This window comes from Mesoplodon mirus, assembly GCF_964341445.2.
Source record: "Mesoplodon mirus genome assembly, chromosome: 9".
In the NCBI taxonomy this organism is placed as follows: Eukaryota; Metazoa; Chordata; class Mammalia; order Artiodactyla; family Ziphiidae; genus Mesoplodon; species Mesoplodon mirus.
This window is the reverse complement of record NC_138985.1, coordinates 56,802,208-56,830,160: the sequence shown is the minus strand read 5'-3', so window position 1 is coordinate 56,830,160 and position 27,953 is coordinate 56,802,208. Positions and strand designations below refer to the sequence as shown.

Genomic DNA, 27,953 nt, shown 5'->3' with positions numbered 1-27,953 from the left:
TTCTCTCTAATGTAACCACCTAAGCATGCATCCCCCAACAACATTGCTTAATTTTGCCTTTTTTTGGAATTCCACCCAAATAAAATCACCCCACATGTATTAATTTTGATTTTCTTTAGCTCAACGTCATTTGTGAAATTCATCCATGTTGTTGCAAATAGCTCTAGTTGTGGTATACATTGCTGTATACTATTTCACTGTATGAATTTACCTCATTGTGTTTATCCATTTCAACTTTATTAACACTTGATTATCTCTAGTATTTAGTTTCTTTTAGTGTGAAAATTTTTTATTACAAACTCAATTTCTTTAATGGAAATAGAATTATAATGATTTACAAACTCTTCTTGAGTCAGTTTAAGGAACTATGATAGAGGACACTGGCTACCTACCCAAATCCTTCCTCTCTGGGCATAAGGCTCCCCAGCTAAACTAAATTTCCCAGTTTCCCTTCCAACTAGGTGTCACCATACGACTATGCTGTTATTAATAGAATGTCAGTAGGAGTGCCATTTCCAGGTTGGGTCTGAAGATGTTTGGCCTGTCTCCTCACCCTCTCTTTCCCTTTTCTATGGGATGGAATCCAATATAATGGAATCCAATATGATGATTGATCATGAAGATGTTAATGCTCTGCAGAATACATGCTCCTTTGTGAAAACTACTAGACCCCTGGAGTACCACAAGGATCAGAGTTTTCATATTTATCTGTCTCAGGAACAGTCATCTGAGATCTCTGACATGAAAGAGGTTATAAATGCTTTTTAAAATTAGGAAGCGTGTATATAACACTGGCGTATAATAAGCACTGTTCTAAATTTTACATATCCTAACTCTTTTAATCCTCTTACCGACCCTAAGTGCTGGTTACTCTTACTACCTCAGTTTTGAAGAAGAGAAAACTGAGACTCAGAGAAGGCCAGAGTTACATGGTTAGTAAGTAACTGAACTGGGATTCAAATCCAGAAAATTGGGCTCCGCAATCTGTGCTCTCACCCACTATGATGTACTATCTTTTAGTAATTCTATATTCTTTAAGCCACTAAATAAGAGGTCACTTTGTTACAACAGCTTAGCGTGACCTTAAAAATATAGGAATTTGAACCTAGAAGTGGTTCTAAAAGTAACGTTAAATATGTGGTTAGAGTTGAAGAAACATCACAGGCTACAAAGCTGGAGATCCTTGTAATGTTCCTCACAGAAATATTTAATAAAACCATTTCCTGCAGTATCTTGAAAGGCCGGCCATTTCCCCAGAGAGCAGCCAGAATGTTCGTATGTAAAGGTTGGTTGTTCCTTAATGTTTTTAGTAGAGGACTGTAATAAAATTATGTGCTCAGGTAAGAACTAGCAGGCCTAAAGCAGAGGCTATAGAAAAGGTCTAGAAATTTGGTTCTGTGCCCCAACACCAGGAAGTAAAATTGCTACAGCTCATAGCATTTCCCAAATGCCTCCCAGTTAGGAAAGCCAAGGGAGCCAGCCCTGTGGGAGATTATATTGCCTCCTTTTACCTATTCCTTCAGATGGCCTCAAAGGAGACAGCATTTGAATGAGGGAGAGAGAAGTGGGTAGACATGGAAACCGGGAAGTAAAAGTAAAGTAAGCTAAAAAACTAAGCTCCAAAAAGAAATCTGAATGTTGTTGCTGGCACATGGCAATTACTGGAAACAAATAGATGCAGAAGCTTATCAGATTTCAAAAGCAACCAAAACTCTGGCCTAGAAATGTCCTCAGATTCTCAAACCTACACCTATAAGAAGGAGGCTATTAAAATTACAGTCTTTCCAAGACTCACTTTAGATGTGGCCTTATAGCGTAATGTACCAGAAAGAATTCTGAAAGGGCAAAATTTGGATTTATAGAGGACATGGGAAAATACACCGCTGGCAAGGCAAGTAACCACCTCATTCCCTCCCTGGTGGAATAATATCATTGTTATGGACCAGCGACTACTGAGTATATTCTATTCTTCTTCTTCTTCTTTTTTTTTTTTTTTTTTTTTAACTAGGAGTGTTTATTATAGTTATTCTGCTCATACTCAACCATTGTAATTGGATGTATTGTGGGGACAATCATTTTATTTTCTAGGCTGCCTCATGCAGCCAAATCTGGAGGTCCAAACGTCACCCAGAGATCCTGTGCTTTGAGCTGGATGCAGAAATTGGATGGAATTGGGGGTTATATTTCTTGGTGAGGGAACTAATGTGTAAGAGAAGGGTGCAGATGGATATTTGTTGGCCAAAAGGTGGACTGTGGCACAGACCACTAATTGTTCACTAGAATTTATTCTTTTTTTCCTCCTTGAACATATGTCTCTCCAGTCATATTACATCATCCATTTTTCTTTGCAGTTAGTTAGGTACAGCCATGTGATTAGTTTTTACCATTGGTAAGGGAGTAGAAATAATGACTACCATTCCTGGTTCTAGGCCTTAAGACATGGGGTATTTCTCCCTGACATCCTCCAACCTCTTTCTCCTTCCAGTTTGATGAAATACAGACATGGGGGTGACCTACCTTCCACCATGCAGATAACAATAGTAACCTAGGCAATGGTGCAGCAATAAGATGAAGCTATTGCTGCTCAAGATACACTCTCTATGTAACTCCCCATTGCTTTGTGTCCTGGAGGCTTTCTGGGCTCCATTAATAGCTCCCTGCCTTCTGGATTCTAGTTGGGAGGGTGGAAGGGGAGTTCAGTCAAGATATTTATTCCCTCTGCTGTCTCTGCTGAGTTGTCATAGGTTAGCTGCCTCTTTCTACCAAAGACTAGAGCATCTATTGGGAGAGTCCCCACTTTATCTACTCTCTTCTGGTTCTAGTAACTGCTTCCACCCCTTGTTCCTTCAAACCTAGGGTTGGAAAGAGTCCCTGGACTCCCGCCACCCCCCCATCTCTCTCACTCCATTGCTAACAATGGAGTATTGTACTTTTTCTTCTTAGTTTCTTTTTTACATTCCCACCATTGTGTCAATAGTCCCCTAAAAGAACTTCTCTCAACAGCCCTGTTTGAGTGTGCTTTCTCTTTCCTGCAAAACTCCGATCAGTGATCTCTCTGGATGGCCCCATCAAGGGAAGCTGCCGCATCAATCACTTTCCTAAAAACTGCAAAATAAAAGAGAAATAGATCATCCTTTTTTTTAAGGCATTGTATGTTTTGTTTTATATGTTACAGTAGGTCAGCCTTACCCCAATTAATAGAGTGTTATATTTTTTTCTAGGAGTTTGTTCTTTTCATAAAAATTTCACATTTGTTGGCACAAAGTGGTTCATCAACCCCTCTTTTTATCTCTCTATTATCTATAGCATCTACATGTCTTATTTTCATTCTGACATTGGATAATTGAGTCATTCTTTTTTCTTCGCAAGTCTCACCAGATGTGTATTAGTTTTTATTAATCTTTTTAAAGAATGAACTTTTGGCTTTTGTTTAATCTCTGCATTATATGTGGTTTTCTGTTTCATTTTTGACTGTCATTACAAATTACTCCAGAACTTAGCATCTTAAAACAATCAGAAACTTTTATCACGATGCACAGTTTTTTGTAAGCAAAATAGAAATGGAAGTGTTTTTGTATAACCTAGCCTCGACAGTCACACATCACATCTAGAATATCCTACTGATTACACAGATCAGCCATAGTTGATGTAGAAGGGAACTGTGCAAGAGAATGAATACCAGAAATTAAGGATCATTGGGGGCCATCTTGGAGCTGTCTACCACATTGGTTTTTGTGCTTATCTTTACTATTTTCTTTCCTGAGCTCAACCACCTCCTCTTCATCACCCTAGTATCCCTACCTGCATCTCTGACAATTTAAACAGAAAGACTGGGGAAGAAAAGACAAGGAATCATCAAAATGCAGCATCTATTGTGAGGGGTAATCCCTCTCCCTCCCAAGCCAAGTGAGGGAAGAGGCTCAAGATAATCACATAAAGATTGGAAGTGCCTACAAGAAGGAAAACTCTAGAGCTTTGTAACTTTCTAGGCCCTCACTGTGAAAGGACATAATGGTCCCTGGCAATGAGATCCCCCAAACCTCTCTGGGAGTTTTATCATGAAGCCTTTCCTAAACTGGCCTGGGAAGAAGGCAGGGCAAATTCTTAGCATCTAAATACTCTTATTCTTCTCATCTCTGGATCTCCATGTCCCCCCTAGTCTGGTAAACTATCTAATTTGTAGTTGTAAGGGTTAAGGACAGAAAATAAGACATATTTTCTGAAACTGGCTTTATACATGCTCTTAGTTATTTTCTCTGTGTCCCCCTAATGGTTAGTCTTCTCAAAATTAAAATCTGAGAACTGACTATAACATTTTGCTGAGTCATTCATCCCCTAAAGCAATGGAAACTGCAATCCTACTGTCTAAGTCAGAAAGGGTTACATGGGCTGAAAAGTAGAGTTTTACCCGGCTACAAAACTTTTCAACAAAACTTACATCTAACTGAGCAAAATGACTTAGGAAGTAAAAAGGTCACCCCAACACCCCATCCCCAGAAGAGGAAAAAAAAAATTAACCAACCACTCCCCAGCAAAAGTCACAAAAAAGGAAGGGGGTGGAGTGCTTGTGTATACTAAGTCCTGTTAATGATTTCCTAAAGGTTGTCCTGGTTTTTGACCAAGAAAGGGACACTTCTATACATTCTCATCAAACTAAGGTTGAGTTGGTCCTTAAGACAAGATTTCAATACAATACTGTTATTTATTTCATTCTTTAGGGCCAGGTGTATGGAATGTTGCTTAATAAGTGTTCATTGAATCAACCAGAAGAGCACATTTAAAGCAGCTGAGGATAACAGTCCTGAGGCACCATCTCCTGGTTCAGAGCCAAGCTGATTACAACACCTCGGATACCGATATCACTACAAATAAAGACCTGTTACAAAGATCAGATTAGCCCTGCCCTGCCTTAAAGTAGGCAGTGTGGTCTTTGTCAGATTTTCCAGAATCTGATTTCCTGTGTCTACATTGGGAGAATGCAAGTTCAAGGAGGACTTTGGGCAGTCCCATGATGCCAATTCTTGCTTTTATCCATGGGCTGGGCACTTGATTGGTAGTTTGTGCCTTGTGCAATTGAGGGAAGAGAGGAGGAATTATAAATATTTGAACATTAGCTTTTCTCCTGGTCTGGACTGCAGGAGGCCCAGAACATCACAGTTGCAGGAGGTTAATTTTGCCACACAGTTACCAAGGAGCCCTAGGTGAGCTTGGACACCTCACTTACCACAGCTCACTCATCTTACTGTAGAAAGAATATTGGGGGTGGTAGATAAAAAGACTTAAGAGGTTTAGTTTCTTGTTGGACTGTCACTATCTTGACTTGCAATTAGGTGGATATTACATAATCTCTCTGCTTCTTTACTTCTATCCATGAGAAAAGCCGGACACATTTTTATTGGTGTGTCCAATAAAAATTTATTATTTAGTTATTGTTATTGTCATTTACTTACAGTTCCAGTTATCATATAATTAAGGGTTTACTTTTACCAAATATGTAGACTTTTTGAAATATCTGGACTCTAGAGCACACAGTGCAGAGCTTTGTGAAATACAGTGCCTATGAGAAGCTTCCCCTGGTACACAGAAGCCACAGAGCTGCCCTGAAGCATTGAGCCATTGTTGGCATACTCAGTGCTTATCCTGGGCTTCTCAGACAAAGCATTCCGGATGCGAAGTACCTGTCAAGAAAGATCATTCATTAGTAGACTATGAACAAACAGCCATCAGGGATGTTTTCCTTCCCAAGTACTCCAGGAGTAATGTTTCTCAGAAATCAATAAGCTAAAATCCATACATCTTCAATCTTTTCTTTTTCTTCTTCTGATGAAAGTATCAGTGTCCTAACGATATCTAGTCAGTCAAGTGGACTAGTGATCTCACATTAGCCAAATTCCTCAACAGATGGTTTACACAATTTTGATAGTTCGGACTTCTCTATAGTGAGAGGTAAGAACCGTGAATGCTCTTATCTAATCTTGAGTGAACGGTGTTGCTCCCTCTGTGGAAAGGTTCTTGCCTTTGACTGGGCATACAGGATGAGGAGGGAAACATGGGACAAGATAATGAAAGGACAACCAGTTAGCCAGCCAACCCAACCCAGAACCAGTAGATGGTAGTTTTCACAGCTGGACCCCTCCCTCAAGGAAGCATAAAGAATGCATACTTTGGAATTCAATCTGACACATCACTGCCTAGTACTGTTATTGATCCACAGGATTTACACAGTTTAGTTTGCTAATCAGTAAATACATAAGTGCTCAGGTTTCCAAATAGCCTGGATGAAGTTCATTCAAATAGGGCATGATGTGAATTAAATTAGGATTTAATTGAGGATTAGGATTTCATGAGTCATGAGTCTATATCAACATCTCTTATTAAAATAGAATTTAGGTTTTTTTGTTTTTGTTTTTGTTTTTGTTTTATCTTGAGGAAGATCCTACAACTTTATCTCAGGTTTGTTACATGGAAAACTCAAGCTGGAACTCATGTAGAAAACATTAGCCTCCACCAGAAATAAAGGGTGTCAGTGATTGTGAAGAAAGAAGTCTTATCTAAAATAAACAAATGATTAAACTTGAAAATGGAGACATGAAAAAGAGTCTAAACAATTTTCTTATCATTCTATGGATCATATTTTCATTCTCTTAAAGCAGATGTTGTTGGGCATTTGTAGAAAAGTTATATGTATCACTTTGGGGGGCATATATCTGAGGCCAGGGTAGCTTAGGGTAACAATTCTTCAGGTTCTAGTCTCAGGCTGGACTTTTGTTTCTTTTTATATTTTTTGATGTTTTGGGGTGTTTTGTTTGTTTGTTTTTGGTTGTTGTTGGTTTTTGTCAAGAAATTGTTGACTATGGAATTCTCTGGCAGTCCAGTGGTTAGGACTTCATGCTTTCACTGGTGAGGGCACGGGTTCAATCCCTGGTCAGGGAACTAAGATCCCACAAGCCATGCGGCAGAGCCAAAAACAAAACCAAAAAAGTCGTGACTAATATGTTAATAAAAGAAACAAATCTTTTTAAAAAAATTTTTTATACTAAAGAATAGCAATATTGGAAGCAGAATAACTGTATGTTCTACTTTACCCATGGGCCAATTACCAGGGTGGGATTTGAGTCTCAATTTCCCAACTCCCCAAACCTAGATTCAAATATTCTCCTCTTTGTTCAAACTTTACCTTGTCAATGAGGCATAGCCTAGTCTCCATATTTAATAAGACCTGCCATCCCTCTGTTCACAGTAATCCTGATCCCTTTTACTGTTATGCTTTTTCTTCCCATAGAACTTACCACTTTCAAAATTACTATCTAATTTACTTATTTCTTATGCTTATTATTCATTGTCTTTCTCCCTCCCTAACAGCAGGGATCTTTGTATGTTTTGTTTTCTGATTGTTTTCTAAGCATTAGAACAAAGACTAGTACATTATAAGTGCTCAGTAAATTTTTGTGAATAAATCTCTCATAGTATGTGTGCCAAGAATTTATATCTGTATTTAAATTCACTAGAGATTTTTTTATTCTTAAGCTCAATGCTATAGAAATTGCAATGCTTTATACTATTGTTTCTAATGCCATATAAAATTCAATGGCATATGATATTATTTTAGAAGAGATTTAAAAATAACATCTATAAAATGAGACATTCTTCAACACTATCATATATAATAGAACCTGCAGGCAAAATCTAATTTTGTTATGAGACTACAGTCGTTTAAACCCTTTCATGGGAGCTTCCTGTTGGGCAGTATGAAAGATGTTTCCATATATGACTCTCCCTTTGCCTAACTTTAGGGCCTGCTCAGAGCCTACATCCTGATTGGAACTATGATATGGGAATCTGGGTCAATATGAATAATCAAGCTTATATTTTCCCATGATTCCTAATAGCAAGTACAGCCTTTGCAAGGATGGGATATGCTGTTTAGCACTGATGTTAAACTGTCACCAGGTGACCTGAAGGGGTTAGTGGGCTGTATCTCCCCATCCTGCCCCAAATCTTTACTCTTCCCATATGCAGAATTTGTTCAATTCTGGAACATCACATATGACCTGCTAAATTCTCCCAAGTCACCTCAACAAATTGTTTGTTCTTGCCGCTTTTCCCATGAGCTTAGAGAAGTATAAGAACTTACTTCTGACCCTGGAGGATCCTCAGTATTATACATCAGCAGCTTGATGGCATTAGGATGGCATCCTGCCAAAATATCTCCCGTGTCAGGATCAACAGTTAAGTTATCCACTAAGGTGCCCAACTGGATTACCTTCCAACAAAGAGGAAGTAGTGAAGACATTGTTTTGACTTTCTTCCCTACCTCCTCCCTCCCACCAGCTCCTTCTGGCTCCTGAAATTAGATTTTTGCTACTGAATTTTAGAAGTGCAAGCATAATCTCACCAACATTCTTCTAAAACAGTCTCATTTCCTTCATTCAGGGAGCACATTCCCAGGTCAAGCTTGGGAACTAATGTAATAGAACACGTTGTGTGGGAAGACAGGGTACTTTTACCTTGAGTTGAGTTAAATCCCAGTTGTCATGTTTTTTCATTACATGAATATTCTTATCCAGTACATCAGCTACGTAGATATACCTTTGAAGTAAGTAACATTTACATTTAAGCAAGTAGTAATGAGAGATGATACTAACTTTTATTTTGGAGAAGAAGTATACAAATTCACAATAGCTCAAAGTGCCACTACAGTGCCTTTCTAAACCACAGTAAAAGATAATGGACTGCTATTTTTAATACTCTTGAAGTGCTTTAAGTAAGCGTTGAATATGAGATATGACCATAAGGTAATGGAATTGTGTTTCTAGATGACATATAGGCTCAGTCTCATCAGTTAGGAGTCACACTTTATTCTTTAAATTGAATGGAGGTAAGTGGACCTCTCATAAGTCCAATAGAGCCTATACTTCCAGAAACTCGTGCTTGAAAAGAAGTAGCAGATGATCATGAAACTCAATCACAATTATTTTTAAAAAGAGGAAGAATACTTAGCTTTGTTTTCCACAGGGATCATCTCTATTTATTGTGTCACCTTTACATTTAATATTCATGGTACTCTTCTCTTTAAATAACCTTCCATTTTAAAAATACTTTAAAAGAGTGTTTCTCATAAAATTTTATGCTGCATAAAATAATGTCTTCATGGAATATTCTGTTGTAGTATAACAGTAAGTCTGAAACTTATACAATCCCAATGCCCAATCTAAGTTGGGTCTCCCTCTCCAATAAGAACTTTTGGGTAACTGAACTTAGTATAAGTGATTAAAGACCTTCTAGCCTCATAAGGGGCAGAGGTATCCTGCATTTATACTCTTTTCTAGTCACATAAAAATTTGGAACAAGGACCTCATATCCTTGAGTCAAAATCCCTCATTTTGTTGGGGGATCCTAAAGTGCAAGAGGGCAATGGTTGGCTTAAGATCACACATTTATTGTGAACCCTGGCCACGCTGGATCCCTCCACACATATATTGACTACTTAAGCCTCAGGACGTAAGCACTTCTTCACGGAAGGAATCCATGAAAATGTCAAGGGTAAAGGGTTGGAATTTATAAAAGAACTTACTTCTTGTCTGGTGAGATGGTGATCCCATTGGCAGAACTAAATCCTTTGGCCACCACTTTAACCTCTCTTGGACTGTAAAAAAGAATGTAAGTCCAGCGAAGATCCATGACCATCTCTAATAGTACCAAGAAGAAGTTGGTAAAATAGTGGTCTCTGGTGGCATAGAACTGTTCTGCTCCGAGAACCACAATGTCATTCACACTAAAATGAAAAAGAAAAATAAAAAAAGAGACAGAGAGAGGAAAAGAAAAAAACCCATGGGCTATTTAAAATCACTAAATCTCAAAGACCAATAAATTCATCAGTTTGAAAAAGTATACATGAACTAGTATGGATTAAAGGATTCCACAGAAAGTACATGACTTTTCATTGCCCTGATGGATTTTCTTTTAGCCATTTGTTATTTTATCACTCCTCCCTTCCACAGAAATCAGCAAAAACAGACAAGTATACGAATAAACCTCAAATCTAAATCTGGTGACTTGTGACTGTTTTTTTTTTTTTTTTTTTTTTACAGGTGAAAGAGGGATTCTATAATTCCCAACACACTGTGAACCTGATAGAACAAATCTAGGGTTTTTTTTTATTATTACTATTTTTCTTTAAACAATTGCCAAGACTGGAATCAAAGATAAATAGAAGGCACAACAGTTTTGCTCTGGTTTTGTGTTATTCAGATTTTTAAATTTTTTTTTGTTTTTTTCTTTTTTTACAAATACAAACTAAACATGAAACAACTGTACTTCAAAAAGAAATCTAACAGTTCAAGAAAAGCTTATCAGTTGCATTCTAGACATTTAAAACCTATCTCACAATTTAAATTTCAGTGGTAAAAACAGTAGGTTTTGGAACTGTTTGGTGATTGCGTATCCAAAGAAAAACTCCACCAACACATTTTATTGTTTTTAACCATACCAGAGAGAATCTAAATTGTCAATTTTTCCAACAGCAATTTTTCCGCACCAGAAGGTAGTCCTGACTCTCAAAGAAGAGACAATTTGGGTTTTTCCTGCCTTCAAAATGTTTATCAAATCCTGTAATTCTCCCAGGATTTTGAAACATGTAGAAAATAAGTAAGAAATATTCCAATGAACGAAACATACCAAATGTCAGTAATAAGCAAGAAACATTCCTTTGGGGAAACTGTTAAAAAAAAAATCCAGGGCTTCCCTGGTGGCGCAGTGGTTGAGAGTCCGCCTGCCGATGCAGGGGACATGGGTTCGTGCCCCGGTCTGGGAAGATCCCACATGCCGTGGAGCGGCTGGGCCCGTGAGCCATGGCCGCTGAGCCTGCGCGTCCGGAGCCTGTGCTCCGCAATGGGAGAGGCCACAACAATGAGAGGCCCACGTACCGCAAAAAAAAAACAAACAAAAGTTGGAGAATATAAAGATATTCAATACCGAAGACAGCAGTTTCTAGTGAGGTGCTGGTCAGTGCCACCATGAGAACCTTTAGAAAGCTTTAGAAGAAAAAGCTTCAAAACAAAAGTTTAACAAAGGCTGTGAACTAAAGAAAACAAAGCAAACAGCAGAGGCACAAATTAAATACTTTAATTCCATACCTTTTGAGAAGTTCGTGTTTTATAGTTTTCAGGTGTACCAAAGAACGTTGTTGTTCCTCAAATTTAAATATCTCCACAGTGGACTCCATGTGGGGATGATTCACAACATAAAGATAAACAATTTGGTCTAAAGTGGAAAAAAGACATAATTTCCAAGAAGTTTGCTTCTGTTGCAACTATTATTACACCTAGTGTAGAACTTGGTCATGTCCAAGGATTTTTCTTATACACCTTGCATTTGATCCTCGCAACCCATCTGATAGGTAAGTCAAACAAATGCCAGAATCCTCATTTTATTGAAGAAACTGACACTCAGAAGGTTAATGACTTGTCAGCAATTTCATAACCACCCAGTGGCAAAGCCAAGCCCAGATGTTTCTGCAATGCTCCTTTCAGCCTCACCTGCACACCCTCTCTAACAGGAAGATGCAGAACTACAGTAGTGCATAAACGCGGATGCGGTTTCCCAAGGTGGCCCCTCAACAAGAGAAGTAGGTACAAGCAAGCAAATCTTTGCCGAGAATTCTGTTCTGTGAGAACTGCCTACATTGCAACACACATTCAAGAAGTGTCAGGCCTGTCTAAATATTTTAAAATGAACGTGTCCCAGGTAGAGAATGAACTCCTGACACAAGTCACCTACCTGAGGGTGCAGTAACGATATTTAGTTATTCGTGAACCCAGTAGACGTGGAATGTAAATACAAATGTAGAAGAAAATAGCTTAGCCAATTTTAGGTATAACCAACCTCAGGAATGTTCACCTATCTGTTCTCATACCGGAATGTGAACTGCTGTGAACAGGATTGGGGGCAGTACTCTAGCTTCTCAGAGTACTGTTTTCTGACTTATCAGGACTTCTAAGTCAGATGCACTCTGGAGTTTGAAAGAGCCTGGGCCCATGCTCCCATTCAGGATTTGATCTGCGTTCATCTCCCCAGTTCCTTTCTTGATGGGGTTTCCAATCATGCAGCGGGGCAGGCCAGAGCCCTGAGATGTGGGGCTTATACTCAGGGCCCCTGAACCACATGGGCACCTTTACCTGAATTAAGGAAAAGTGCTCCCTCGCAGATGAATCTTTCTTTTGGTCTGACCCAACTCTGTTCCAGGGCATGGCAACTCTGTTCCAGGGAATTGGCAAGCAGAACCTGAGTAGCATTTAGCCCTCACATGGCCCTTCAACAAGACACTCTTGCTGGACACAGCATGAAAAACACATTGCTGCCCTGGCTTTACCCCCTTCTTAAGGCCTCTTTTCATATAAGAGATGCTTGGTGAGAAGACTTTTGTTTTCTGTCTTCTCATTCATGCCACTTTATGTGTACTGTTTTGGCCTTATGAATTAAATACATAATTAAGGGAGGTCACTAACAAATGAAATAAGTTGTCAATCATAACATACTTAACTTCTGAAAGCCTGATTATATGCCTGAGGATTAATCTGTAAGCCGGTCCCATCTTAAAAAAAAAAAAAAAAAAAAAAAGCAAAAACAAACCAAAACCAACCCTCACCTCCCCTTCCCCCCTTAGAAAAAAAAAAACCCACCTCTAACACTATCCCATGGAATAAAATAGCTCCAGGTTAATCTGATCACTCATTACACCTCCAATGAAGCATCATATGTCTAGTTGGGTGTCAGGCAAAAAAGTGATGACCCTCAAATTATTTAAATAGAGCCAGGAGCCCAAATTTCACCTGAATTAAGGACATAGGATTAGAAGTAAGACCATCTGGGTTCTACTTCTGGCATTGCCATTTACTAATGACAGAAGTGAAGTCACACTTTACTGCATGTCTCTAACCTCCATTTCTCCATCTATAAAACTATCAGTATCTGCCCTGCCTGACTCAGGGTTCATTCATTTATTCATTTAACACATGTTCACAGAGCACCTAACATGCTGCAGACACTGTTCTAGACTCTGGGAATCCGGCAATGAACAAGTCACATATGCTTTTATGATGGTTACATTCTAGAGAAGAAAACAGGGAGGAAATAATTAGTAAATAAATAGAATAATTAGTAAATTATTATAATTTACTAATTATTATAATTATAATTATTATTATAATTATTATAATTAATAATTAGTAAAATAGAATAATTAGTAAATAAATAAAAGAATATGGGAGTGGGGAGATATGCCTTCTTCATACAGTTGCACCCACTTGAAAAGTGACAGTTAAGCTTGGATCTAGAGATGAGAAGGAGCCCACTATAGAGCAATAGTGGGAGAGGGAAAGAAGGTTGTTATCTTTTAACATTAATAAAAAGCATTAATTACCATTTTGATGAGTGCTAAAAGAGGAAGTTCATTGAGAAGAAATATAGCAAGTTTCACAGCCTGAAATAAGATGATGGGAAGGCTTCCCTGAGGTGACATTTTAGCTGAGGCCTGAATGATGAAAAAGAAAAAGCCAGAAATAAATGGAAAGACATTCCAGGCAGAGGGAATTACAGATGCAAAGGCCCTGAGGCATGCAGCATTCTGCAGGACTAAAGGAAATCCAGTGTGACTAGTCTAGAGAGTCAGGGAGACAGTGGTGCCCACTGAGGCTGGAGAGAGCATCCAGATGCCAGAATATGTAGGAGTAGCGCCTAGGAAACCATTCTGGAGATTTGGGGTTTATCTTCAGAGTGACAGGAACAATATGGTGAACTCTCAGAAGGGAGTGACATGATCAGATTTGTACAAAAAATAATGCTTGCTTATAAAAACGGCTTGAGTTGGTATAAGAGGGAAAGTGCAATCAGGGACCACTGCAGAATCTAGGATAGACATGTTGGGGACTTGGACTGGGATGGTGCAGTGAGGATGGGGAGAGGTCAGCAGCTTGGAGAGATATTTGAGGGTTAAACTGGACAGAACTTTGTAACTAGTTGACTGAATGCGGCAGGGAGAGGGGAAGAGCCAAGGTTGGGCCCAGGGTTTTATTTTGATGAATAAAATATATATAAAGTGCTTTATAAACTGTAAAGCATTATAAAATTGTTAGTACAATTATCTTTTAAAGAAGGGCTTGCTAGGCAAGTAAACATCATATATTAGATTTCAGGGGAATATTTAACCTACTTAGTAAAATAGTATTCAAGCATTTTAAAAGGTACCCATTTGTTTAAAAATGAACAAGTCTGTTGGTGCAGATGAAAGAATGAAACATTGATCGGTTGGATAAGTGGATTGAGATAATTATTAGTCATTTTTTATTCATTTAAATCACTCTAGCAAATTTAACTTCACAATTAACAATGCCTTGTAACTTCAGTATGTATTTGGAAGAATTAAAACACCATTTATTTAAAATTTTTGATTTGCAACATTTCCATTTGGCCTTCCCTTCACGTATTAATAGTTACTACTAGTGAGGTTTCATTCTTCTTATCTTCTACATGATCTGTGGACCCACAAATATCTAAAAATTAAGTTAGTCTGGAATTATAAACTATAAAGTAAAAAATAATATTGGAAATTATTGTTTTAAAGCATATACAGTGTATTCATAACTATGCTTTGTTTTCTACAATAGCTTTTTTGAGATAGAATTCACTTGCCATTAAACTCACACTTTCAAAATGTATAGTTTAGTGGTTTTCAGTGTATTCACAGAGTTGTGCAACCATAGCCACTATCTAGTTCCAGAATATTTTCATCACCCCAAAAAGAAATCCCATATCCATTGGCTGTCACTCCCCATTCCCTGCCCCCCCCAAGTCCCTGCCAACCACTAATATACTTTTTGTCTCTATAGATTTGCCTATTCTGCACATTTAATATAAATGGAATCATACAATATGTGGCATTTAAGTGACTGAATTCTTTCACTTAGGATAACGTTTACACGGCTCACCCATGTCGTAGCATTCATCAATACTTCATTTCTTTTTATTGCCGAATAATATTCCATTGTATAAACATACCACCTTTTGGTTATGCATTCAACATTTCATGGGAATTCGGATTATTTTCACCTTTTGAGTATTAGGAGTAATGCTGCTATGAATATATGTGTGTAAGTTTTTGTATAGACCTATGTTTTCAGTTCTCTTAGGTATGTGCCAAGGAGTAAAGTTTCTGCATCACATGGTAGATCTACCTTTAACATTTTGGGGAACTGTCAAACTGCGTTCAAAAGTGACCGCACTCAATCCCACCAGCAAAGTGTGAGGATGCCAGTTTCCCTACATCCTTGCCAATGTTTGTTACTGTCTGTCTTTTTTTAATTATAGCCACCCTATGGGTGTGAAATGGTATCTCATTATGGTTTTCATTTGCATTTCCCTAATGACTAAGGATACTGAGTATCTTTTCATGTGTTTATTGGCCATTTGTGTATCTCTTTGGAAAGACATACTGAGATCCTTTGTCCATTTTTTAACTGGGTATTTGTCTTTTTGTTGTTGAGATGTAAAAATTATATATTCTGGATATGAGCCTCATCAGACATCTGATTTGCACATCTTTTTCTCTTATGCTTTAGGTTGTTTTTTCACTTCCTTGATGGTGTCTTTTGAAGTTTTTAATTTTAACAATGTCTAATTCATCCATTGTTTCCTTTTATGTTGCTTTATAAATGTCATGAGATTATTTTCAAAGGGCCTTTAATTTATATGTTAGATTTCTGAGAACAATATCCCAACTGGTTTTGATGGTCAGATGAGAAGAAAAGGGGGTAGGAGAAAGAGGGTGTGACCACAGTCTAGTCTCCCCCTCTTTAACATGACGTTAAAATATGTTTTGATACATATTTATTATCTTATAAATATACATCTTCATGGTAAAATAGCATCTTCCGTCCTTTCACATACATGTTGAATAGCTGAGGATGAGTGGTTTGTATTTCCCTCATTTTCCCCTTATTCTTAAGCATTCAAGCTTTACCTTTGTCGATGAAAGTACTGATCCCATGTGGATTAAATGATGCTTTGTCAAAACCATCACTGATGTTTAGTGCCTGGACCCTTGGGTTTTGCTCATTTAAATCCATCAAGAAGATTTGTCCTGGCTCATCTGGTGCAAAGTTTGGCATGCCTGGATATTTTAATCCCTTTAAAATATAGAGAATAAGTATGCACATACACACATATCAAAGCAGCATTTTCACATGGAAGCTAAAATCTCAAGGCCTAACAAAAATGTTCAAAGCTCTAAATTTCTTTTAGATTTCTGGGATTTTTCACACTGTCAGGTATTGCCATTATCTGATCTGAGGGATTACCAATGTCATCTAAGCCACTGCAAATGGGAATATGGGAAGAACCTATGTTCAATTTTTAATATATAGAGCAGAAATTAGACCAAAAAGCATAATGCAAGAGACTAAGCTGTATTACTTTGTTTGAGTCCCTTGACCTGCCTGTACTACAGGTTTCTCATTTATAAAATGAGGAAATTAAATTATTTAATTGCGAAGGTTCTTTCTAGTCCTATTGTATATATAACGAACGCTACTCAAAGCAGAGAGAAGGGGTGTATGGGTTTATTGCACTGCTCCCATCCTACATCCATTATATTATGTAATGACAAAGAGAATAATCAGCCAAGAATTAACATAGGGGAACCAGTTTCATACAGTTTACTATTTCTGACCTATTTTGTTCCTACAGATATGTCCAAAGATTTGGATGTGAATCCTTTGCTCCAAATATTATAAAAAGTTCATTCCAGTAACTTGGACAGTGGCTCTTTCTCCTGGAAGAACCAGGTGTTTATCAACCAATAATAGGCATCCTGAATGTATTGGGCCTTTGCTGCATCCCAGGTCATTGTGTCAAAACTTGGGGTTGGTTTATTCTATACCAATTACAAAACTCAGCCCACTTCCTCCCTGTATCCTTCCCGCATCACTCTGATGTATATCAACATCAACAACATTGTATTTTTTCTTGTACCCTCATTTCCACTTATAATCAGTTTAAATTCTTTCCTTCTCTCTTTCTCTCCCTCCTTCTTCCTTCTTCCTACTCTACCTTCTCCCTTGCTCTCCTTCTCCCCTTCCTTTCTTACACACACACACACACACACACACACACACGCGCGCGCGCACACACACACATACTCTCTTACTTACAATTATACTATTCTTGGCCCTTCCACTGTCCCTCCCTTCCCGCCCCCCAACCCCTGGGGTAGTAATCTTCAGTTTCAAACAACCCCACCTATATCTTCAAGCTTTTCTTAGAACAGTTCTTCTATGCTTAAATCTTATGGGAAATCTAGCTTTCCCCAGACAATACTGGCCACTGAAGCCCATCAGTGGAAGGTCTGTTCCCTCTATCATTCCTTCTCCTTAAGTCACCACACCTAGAGGAGAGATCGGCATGTCCCTAGCCACAAACTTCTGCTTCCAGAGCTCAAATCTGCCATCGTCAGTCAAGAGCCCGTCTTCTAAGGAAGGCTCACTCTTTGCTTACTGCTTCCTTATCAAATTCTTTGCCAAGTCCCTTTGCCCTGTTCTAGCTCTTATACTGCATAGGGCTAGTCTAAATTCTCTTCCTGCCCTTTCCTCCTCTGTCCTCATCCATCCCTCTTTCCTTCTCATTCTACACTCTTCCCTTGTAGCTCTTACTTATAAGGTTACAGGTATTTCTTCTATACCAGTGATTTTCAAATATGCACATTTCCCGGGAACCCCTCTTTGGAGCCCTAGCTGGCATCCCAACTTCTTCCTAAGGGCAGCTCAAAATCAAATGGTCAAAACCAGAATCATCTCTCCTAGAATCCTTGATCTCATTTGTATCTATTCTTCTCTGTTAAGGGAATCACTGCTCTCCCCAACATCAGGCCAGAAAATTGAGTCTCCAAGTCTACCGTTCCCTCCATAGTCAATTTGTCACTAAGTCCAGTAACATTGGGGAAAAAAGTCAGAGACATCTAATTCTTCCCTTTTTCACCTAAGGAAAATTAAGCCCAGAGAAGTGAATTGCCTAAATCACTCAGATCATTAGTTGTACAGCCTCTTTCTGCCACACCATAAAGAAAGGTTTGACAGTAGAGAAGATTGCTCAGGAAGGCAGCTCAAGGTGGAACACCACAGCAAGTACCGTGGGAGCTAGGGGGAATGTGAAGGCACTGACAGCTAGTAGAAGGACTGGGTGCTCTGGAAATGGAAATGATTTGATTGGGGAATAAGGGTAGGGCATGGCAAACAAACTTGGCCTATATTAAGCGTCATGATGAATGAAACTCTTCTGAGAAATGGCTTCACACTTGCCTGGTTTTCTGTTTAAGGCAGTTGGGTAAGAATCTGTGGCAAGTGATTGCAAGCAATTCTTTTGATACCATTCACCACTGAAAATGGTGAAAATCACCTGGATGTGCAGGCATCTTATTTCCACCAACAGAATACAGGTACATGTGGACAGGCATGGAACTCCTCCACTGCCCTCATTCACCAGTACATACATTCAGTAGGTAGTCAAGCACCTGAGTATACCAGGTAGTATGTTAGGTGCTAGTGTGGCAATGTACATTCCAAAGTCCTGGTCTCAAAAGGATTGAAATCCAGGGAGGCAGCACTGAGCAAGTGTATCAGATATGGTGTGGCATCTAAGACCCTAACCACAGGGAACCTGTAGGACCATCAAAGAGCCACCTTGCCCAGAAAGAGAGTGTTAGGGATTTTCCTGAGGATGATGACCACGATGCCACCACGTGCGTCCACCATCGTGGATGCCACCACGATGAGCCCTCATAGAGAAGTAGGAGTTAGCTGATAACATTGAAGAAGGGAGTAATCTTGCAGGCAAAGAGCATGCCCAGTCCCAAGGTAAGGAAGCAAATAGCCTGCTTGGCACCTCTAAATAGACTAAAGATATCTATCGCACAGAATTACTCTCTAAATCAGCATCTTCCAAACATGTTCTAGGATGGCAAGAAAGGGCAGTAGGAGGTAACCAAGAACAAGGACTTGAATTTATTGCAGTACAGAAAGATTAAAAATAAGCAAAGAACATTATCCTTATCCTATAAGAAAGAGTTGTTTGTTATTTTGCAAAAGGAGCTAACATTTCTCATGGAATTATTTGTGATGAAAATCTCTACTTTCTGAATAGCAAGAATTTAGTACACTTAGTTCTAGTGAAAATAGAAAAGAAACATACAATAGGAACTACAAATATTATTTCCTAATAGCAAAGAAATCTCCTAGCTGTAAAGTAATTATTTTTAAAGGACTATTTGGCATAACATTGAAAATCTAAATTGACAATAGGTAATTTAAGTCAACAAAGAAAAAGCTTTTCTAGACAGCTTTGTTTTATTTTGGGTTTTGGAGGAAAACTAAAGAAATAAAATCCCTCCCACCCACCCTCCCACGCTCACATGTACCACCAGCAGCAGCAATTTAAAATCCAAATGAGACCCTGACTATACTTAAGAATTTAGAAATTGGGGCCATTAAGGAATATTTTATGTGTCCTGTTTCTGGCCAAAAAGATATAGATTTTAAAAATTTATGTTATTCGGTAGTATTTTATTGGCCAAAATGGAATATTAGAGCATGTAATTCCAGCAATCAGAATTCACATTGGAAATGTAGTCAATCTCCTTTTTTCAAAATCCTAGGTCCTGTTCCAAATGCAACTGATTTAATAAGTACATGATAATTTTCAACATCTTCACAACATATACATTTTAATTTATTTAAATTCAGTCCTTCACATAGCTTCCTCATCATCCCAAACCTGTGAAGGTGGTATTGAGAATCAAATGCAGGTTTTTCCCTACTCCTCTTTGAAAGAGCTTCTCTTTGAAAGGCAAGGTACCCAAGATGGAAAATGCTCAGGGTTTTGAATTGAGTAACATGGTTAACATTCAATCCACAAACATTTACTGAGCTCCAAACATAGGAAGGCATGATGAGAGGAATACTAATTAGTGAGAAGATGATTTCCAGAAGCTGAGGCCCAGCAAATAGGGCGATGATGAGGATGAACAACAGCTGAGCACATCTGGAGCCTCATCTAGGAATCGAATGGAATTCAATATACATTTATTGAGACACTACTGGGTATATAACTGCCCACAGGGAGCTGCCCACCAAGGGTTAGGCAAGCCTGGCATTTCTGTGGTATCTTAATTAGCCTCCTGGAATCCCATTTTGGCTTTTTTGGTTGACTAGTTTACCCATGGGCGGGATGAATGTGTAGGGATCCATCTGGCAGCTGTAGTCAGCAACATTAATGTCCTGTCCATGCAGCTATTGACATAAGCATCTGAGGGGCATGGAAAATACTCACACTGGAGATAAAAGCCAGCCCCCTAGGAAGTATATCAATGTCTTCAGAGCCATTTTCTGCAAGAGAAGCAGAGGGTCAGGAAGATGCACGTACAAAGGCTTAAAAAGTAAATCTCGCACATAGTCAAGACTTTGAACTCCTTTTGGAAACTACCTTAACTCTTTTTAACTATTTAACTATTTTAACTTTTTAAACTATTTTAACTATTAACTTTCAGGACTCCCACAGGCATGATACACTCCACTAAAACCTGAGCCAGACTCTTGAAATATTAAATTCTTTTTTTTTTTTAGAAGTCCCTTTTCAGGAGAAAAAAAGCAAATAACTATAAAATAAATTCATATCCTAGATTTATTCTTTAAATAAAAACTCTCCGGGTATGTCCTAAGAGATTCAGCTTTATTCCCCACAGAAGACTTATCTACAGACCAAGTGATAACATTTGGAAAGTCCTCACTGCGAAGCTCTCTTAAAGGTCTTTCTGCCAAGTATTTCTCCTCTCCAAATTGTTGAGGCCTGAAAAATCTATCCTTCTCCTATCATATTGGGAAATTACTGAGTAACTGTTCTCTGTTATAAAACCAATAGATCTTAGGATGAACTATTGGAAATAATTGAATTTGAAAGATTTTAGTCGGATCTTTTTCTCATTGAGAGCTGGTCATGAGCATTTTTCTATGGAAAGAGGCATATGATAAGTAAGATATGACTAAGAACAGGATGAAAAAGGGGCTCGCGTAGCTTCTCGTAGAGAGATAGACCTACCTATAATGTGAACCCAAGAAGGCAGCATTGAGGGTGAAATGAAGGCAATGGTTATTGAGTGTGGTAAACTGTAATTTACAAATATGGTAGAAACAGGATGTAACAAAGCCACATGCTCTTCTTTTTTTTTTAATTTGAATTTTATTTTATTTATTTATTTTTATATAGCAGGTTCTTATTAGATATCTATTTTATACATATTAGTGTATATATGTCAATCCCAATCTCCCAATTCATCCCACCACTACCCCCCCACCCCACTTTCCCCCCTTGGTGTCCAAACGTTTGTTCTCTACATCTGTGTCTCTATTTCTGCCTTGCAAACCTGTTCATCTGTACCATTTTTCTAGATTCCACATATACACCTTAATATACGATATTTGTTTTTCTCTTTCTGACTTACTTCACTCTGTATGACAGTCTCTAGATCCATCCACATCTCTACAAATGACCCAATTTCATTCCTTTTTATGGCTGAGTAATATTCCTTTGTACATATGTACCACATCTTCTTTATCCATTTGTCTGTTGATGGGCATTTAGGTTGCTTCCATGACCTGGCTACTGTAAATAGTGCTGCAATGAACATTGGGGTGCATGTGTCTTTTTGAATTATGGTTTTCTCTGGGTATATGCCCAATAGTGGGATTGCTGGGTCATAAAGTAATTCTATTTTTAGTTAGTTTTTTTTTTTTTTTTTTTTTTGCGGTACGCGGGCCTCTCACTGCCGTGGACTCTCCCATTGCGGAGCACAGGCTCTGGACATGCAGGCTCAGTGGCCATGGCTCACGGGCCCAGCCGCTCTGCAGCATATGGGATCCTCCTGGACCAGGGCACGAACCCGCATCCCCTGCATCGGCAGGCGGACTCTCAACCACTGCACCACCAGGGAAGCCCTATTTTTAGTTTTTTTTTTTTTTTTTTTTTTTAGATGTTGGGAGTAGGAGTTTATTAATTAATTAATTAATTTTTGCTGTGTTGGGTCTTCGTTTCTGTGCGAGGGCTTTCTCTTGTTGTGGCAAGCGGGGGCCACTCTTCATCGCGGTGCACGGGCCTCTCACTATTGCAGCCTCTCGTTGCGGTGCACTCTTGTTGTGGCAAGCGGGGGCCACTCTTCATCGCGGTGCACGGGCCTCTCACTATTGCGGCCTCTCGTTGCGGTGCACAGGCTCCAGACGCGCAGGCTCAGTAGTTGTGGCTCACGGGCCCAGTTGCTCCGTGGCATGTGGGATCTTCCCAGACCAGGGCTCGAACCCGTGTCCCCTGCATTAGCAGGCAGATTCTCAACCACTGCGCGACCAGGGAAGCCCCTATTTTTAGTTTTTTAAGGAAATTCCATACTGTTCTGTATGATACTGGCTGTATCAATTTACATTCTCACCAATAGTGCAAGAGGATTCCCTTTTCTCCATACCCTCTTCAGCATTTGTTGTTTGTAGATTTTCTGATGATGCCCATTCTAACCAGCTTTGATTAACCAAACAACTTCCTAGTTAAGACAATCCTTGAGCCTCAGAGCCTTGGAAAAAGGATGAACTTAACACAAAAAGATCTTTGAGGTATGGTTGTTGGAGGTTAGAATTATTTCACCTTTCAACCTTTCTTCCCAGAAAGAATACTGGGGAAGGAAAACAAAAAGAGGAAGAGTTTGTTCGCCAGTAAAATTAACCACAAAACTCTAGGTCTTGAAGAAAACACAAATCAGAATTTTTCCCCAGCTCTGTTACTGCCTACCTACCACACCCTGACTTCAATCCTTTAGTGTTTTCCATTGTTTCATAAAGCTTTTCACTCTGGAATAGTTGGGTCTTGCAAGTATTATCTTATTAGTGAGCTTTATTTCAGTATCTAGCCTGCCTTGTCTTGGTCAGCTCTATTTATTAATATTTCACCTTTTTGCATCTCAGATTTTCTGTTTTCTGCTGCTATCATACTTCCCTGAAGCTTCATAATAAAAATGTGCTGTCAGTAGATAAGAAAGGCAGTGTTACACAACAGAGAGTACAAAGGCATAGAAGAAAACTGCCCTGGTTCATAATCTAGGCCTGTCTGTCACCCTCTAGTTCTGGACCACTGGGCAAGTAACTTCAGTCTTCTGGGTGTCAGTTTCCTAATCTACAAAGACAGATGGCAGCACCCACCTTACAGGGTGGTTGTGAGGATGATGTAAACGTTTCCAAAGACTCAGCAGAAAGCTCATAGACACTAGGCCTTTGATAAGGCAGTATTATTATTTTTAGATATATAGCAATATTGTCCTACTGACAAATGACCCGTGATCATTCTCACTTGTTTAGTTCTGCAAATATAAAATGTACACACGCCAACAGACATGAGAAGTGACATGGCATTTTTTTCTTCTGCTCTAGTTTTAACTTCTCAAGTCTGTTTGAATCATACAATCTGAGAGGTGGATTAGATATTAGAAATGATCTAGTCTAATTACCCCTCTAAATTACTTGGCAGGCTCTTATCTTTTGAGAGATATATGTGTAGTCAATATGAATATTATTCCACAAGACAGTGAACAAATGATTAAATGTTATATTTCCTTATTTTTTAAATCAAATTAAATCTGACCCTGAGCCCACATTCCACTAAACTGGAGGGAAATTCAACCTGAGTCTCTCTTTCTGACTTACTGCCAGGGTTATGCAAATACCATAGGTGGTGAACTTTAAAACGAAGCTGAATATTTGGGAAAGTCCATCTGGCCTTTATTCTATGCTAGTCACCACTGACTTACTCACTGCCAAGCCCATGTGGTCCCTTTAACTTAGACAATTTTGCCACTTCCACGTCCTGCATGTGTGCGCATATAACCTTGGCTCAGGCTGTGACGCACGGTATAAAGGATCCAGCCTCCCTAAAGATACTTTCTAACCATTCCTTCCTAGGTCTTCATCTTCCCCCAGAATGGGGCAAAGGTCCCTGTTATTCAAAAAAACCACATATTCTTCTCCCATCTCCATCAGAATCCCTTGAAGGAGCTCAGGTTTTTAAAAACCAAACTCAGGAAGTAGTTTGTCATCAGTTCATTCTGCTTTCTAGCTGGCAGCACAGACCTCATCTAAGACTAGTGAGCACAAGGACCAGGCTACTTTTCTTTTTTTAGAAGTTGAGAGGGAAAAAAGACAGAAAACTAAAATCAAAAGGGCTCTTATTTTTTTCTGATATATATGTATATCAGAAAAAATATATACATATATATATTAGTAACATATCTTAGACAGCTATATAATATATATAATATATATATATATCTTATGTCACAATAAACTATGCTTTCATCCTGTCACATACTGAAATAAATCACAGTCCCTGACCCTAGGAGGTTTACTGTCTGATTGTGAGAGAAAGAAAGAACACTGCTGGCTCTAAAATAAAACATGTAGTAGGTGTCACAAGTGAATCAGAGTTTCAGAGTGCTGTGAGAGTTCAGAGGTACGAGAGGAGTTTCCAGCTGATTTCAGCCAGCAGAGATGAAGAAATCATTGGGGGTAATTTCATGAGCAAAGGTGAGAAAATGAAAGAACACATTCCCAGAACAGTGAACAGAATCTAGCTAGAATTTTGTTTTTCTAGTAGTATTGTCAGGGAGAGTGAAAGACTTGGAGCCAGAATAAGCAGTTGAGGCAGTAAGGAATAAATGAGATCAGCTCTGTGTGGCGGCCCAGGAGAGGCCAACAGATCTCACGTGAAACAGTGAGGGACGAGGGGACAACAAATGGTTCCTAAATTTTGAACTGAGTCTCTTTGACAACGCGGGTACCATGCTTAGGAGAAGTCTAGAAGAAGAGCTGGTTATAGGTGGGGGTATGAGGGAGGAAATGACAGAAAGGTAAAGTAGATTTCAGATGGGAAAATAAGGCCTGAAGGTTGAGTGATTAGGGATCCAGCTATGGATTTTCAATTAAAAAAAAAATACTCAGTCGGTTGTGAGGTTCTTGAGAATAAGGGCTAAGTCATACTCCTCTTAGTACTTGCAGATAAATTTTGAAGGAAGTGACACTTGAAGTTAGAAATATCATCAAGGAGAGGGGAGGGGAAAAAAAAGAAGTAAGATAGGCAACAGAAGAAGACAGAGAAGGAAGTGAAATTTCACAGAAGGGACAGGAGCACAGTTCAGCGAGGGACCAACCAAAGAGTAGTCAATAACATTTTTCAAATGATTGAGAGATGTCAGTAGGAAAGAGGACTGAGAAAAAGCCACAGATTTTGACATTTAGGAGACCTCTTGGAGATGCGGGATGAGGTAGCTTGGGTAAAGCTGACGAGGCTGAAGCCTCAATAGGAGGGTTTAAGAAGTAGCAGGAAATTAAATTAGCTGGCAGCCTCTGTCAGGTGGATGGTACCAAGAAATTGTACTGTCACATACATACCAAGTCCCTCAATAAGGTGGCAGTTCTGGGGTTCTACTGGCTCCACTTCTCGATATGCATTAGTTCTTTCTCTGCAGAAGATAAAAACACTGGAGGTCAATGCACAACATCCAAAATCAACATCTAAACATGGTCTTTAATCACCTTCATATTCACTAACTCTCTTTCTCATCATTTATGGATGATATCACAAATAAGTAGACATCTCCTTTTATTTATTTATATAATGTGGACATTATCTGGGTAATGTGCCTATATTATTTATTTAATAGTAAATAAATATTATTAATTTAAATGCACAAAATAATATTATTTAATGTGCTAAAGTATTGTCTATTATAAATCTACACTTTGGTTCCCTTAACCCCCTATAGTTTTGCCTTTTGATCCCTGTCCCCCCTACTGCTTTCCCAAAATTCAACAGGGTATTTTAATAGCTAAACCCTGTAACTTTTGTTTTAACTCTATTATTTTTAAAATTTTATGCTAATTTACTTTGCAAGTATTTAAATTCATTAAACTGACCACAATTTAAACAATTGGCCAAGCTATTTCTGAATAGTGTTTTTGTTTCCACAGTGATACATTCTTCTAAATACAAGGAATAATTTTACATTTTTACTAAATTGTATTCAGGAAGACTCTACACTTAGAGTTATCCTACTGTCACTTTAAAAAAAATACTCCTTAGATCAGCTTTATAATTATTATTATTTTTTTTATGATTCTCTCACTTGGGTGCATTGGGAGCAAATGTAACAATAAACTCTTTCAAGCTGAACTAGAAAGTATTATCAAAAGGCATTAGGCTCGGGAATTCCCTGCTGGCGCAGTGGTTAAGAATCCGCCTGCCGGGGCCTCCCTGGTGGCGCAGTGGTTGAGAGCCCGCCTGCCGATGCAGGGGATACGGGTTCGTGCCCCGGTCTGGGAGGATCCCATATGCCGCGGAGCGGCTGGGCCCGTGAGCCATGGCCGCTGAGCCTGTGCGTCCGGAGCCTGTGCTCCGCAACGGGAGAGGCCACAACAGTGAGAGGCCCGCGTACAGCAAAAAAAAAAAAAAAAAAAAAAAAAGAATCCGCCTGCCAATGCAGGGCACATGGGTTCGAGCCCTGGTCAGGGAAGATCCCACATGCCGCAGAGCAACTAAGCCCCTGCGCCACAACTACTGAGCCTGTGTGCCATAACTACTGAAGCTGGTGTGCCTAGAGCCCGTTGCTCTGCAACAAGAGAAGCCACCCCAAGGAGAAGCCTGCACACAGCAACAAACAGTAGTCCCCGCTCTCCGCAACTAGAGAAAGCCCGCGCAGCAGCACGAAGACCCAACGCAGCCAAAAATAAATAAATAAATAAATTAATTAATTAAGAGGAAGAAAAAGGCATTAGGCTCCTCAGTAGATTCTAGACGTGAACCTCTGAGGAGACGACCAGTTTCTACTTAGAGAAATAAATAAAAACAACCCAAAGACAACTGAAAACAAATAGAGGCTAATAGATCCACTCAGAAATGCACATCATCACCTAAACGTTTCTTCTTACCAGCCCAGTATTAACTTTTCCTTCTGGGATGGCTATCACCAGGAGATCTTCCGCTTCAAAAGGTCAGATACCTACAAAATGCCAGTTTCCCCCTGCAGGTTTTGGCTAATTTCCCTGCTGTTCACCTAGACCTTTTTTTTTTTTTTTTTGTTATGCGGGCCTCTCACTGTTGTAGCCTCTCCCGTTGCGGAGCACAGGCTCCAGACGCGCAGGCTCAGCGGCCATGGCTCACGGGCCCAGCTGCTCCGCGGCATGTGGGATCTGCCCAGACCGGGGCACAAACCCGTGTCCCCTGAATCAGCAGGCAGACTCTCAACCACTGCTCCACCAGGGAAGCCCCACCTAGCTCTTTTAATCTGGGACGAGTTGGTAACCCAGTACTCCTCAGTGTGGAACTTCCCCTGGGCAACCTCTGAGTTCAGCCAAAAAACATCCGGCTGGTAGCCTGGCTCCCTACCCCAAGTTCAGCGCTTCCAAAAGAGTTAGTTTGTTCAGGAGCCGAATGCTAAGGGCGACCTGGGAAAGGGGAGGGGGGGAGCATTTCTGCTCCACCATCTTAGGAAAGGCAAGAAGTCAGCTCACTTTCCCTATGTGCGCTTCTCAAGGGACAGTTTGCTAGGTGGGATTGAGGAATGGGGTCCCAAACTGCTCATTCTTACCCGCTATAGGAAGGCGGCACCGGGCAGCCCTTAACCTAACTTGGAAGAAGAGAATAGGAGCCGAGGACGCTCCCATCAAGATGCCAACTCACCTAAGCGTCATTAACCTCTCCCCGATTAGGGCCAGGCCGGCGCCCAGCAGGGTAAGCGCCACCAGCTTCCCCATGGTCTTGGGGCGCGATGCGCGAGCGCAAGCGCTGGGGAGGCGCTGCGGGCTGGCGCCTGCCCCGCCCCTGGT

General features: G+C 39.6%; 1 protein-coding gene across 1 annotated transcript; it reads right to left on the bottom strand.

Annotated features, from left to right (window-relative positions):
* Positions 1-800: 800 nt before the first annotated feature.
* Positions 801-27,953, bottom strand: PON3 (paraoxonase 3). The gene is made up of 9 exons (XM_082632165.1): positions 27,808-27,953; positions 25,521-25,591; positions 20,374-20,429; positions 16,016-16,181; positions 11,136-11,262; positions 9,575-9,775; positions 8,508-8,589; positions 8,135-8,263; positions 801-5,678 (listed from the first exon to the last, which is right to left on the bottom strand). Exons 1-9 carry the CDS (start codon positions 27,879-27,881, stop codon positions 5,520-5,522), a joined length of 1,065 nt encoding a protein of 354 aa, XP_082488291.1. The 5' UTR covers positions 27,882-27,953; the 3' UTR covers positions 801-5,519.

Coding starts and splice junctions, on each gene's coding strand:
- PON3 (XM_082632165.1), bottom strand. CDS start 27,881: ATGGGGAAGCTGGTGGCGCTTACCCTGCTGGGCGCCGGCCTGGCCCTA. Junction 9,776..11,135: donor AAACACGAACTTCTCAAAAG/GTATGGAATTAA, acceptor TTTTCATTTTAG/TGTGAATGACATTGTGGTTC. Junction 8,264..8,507: donor GGGATTTAACTCAACTCAAG/GTAAAAGTACCC, acceptor CTTTGTTGGAAG/GTAATCCAGTTGGGCACCTT.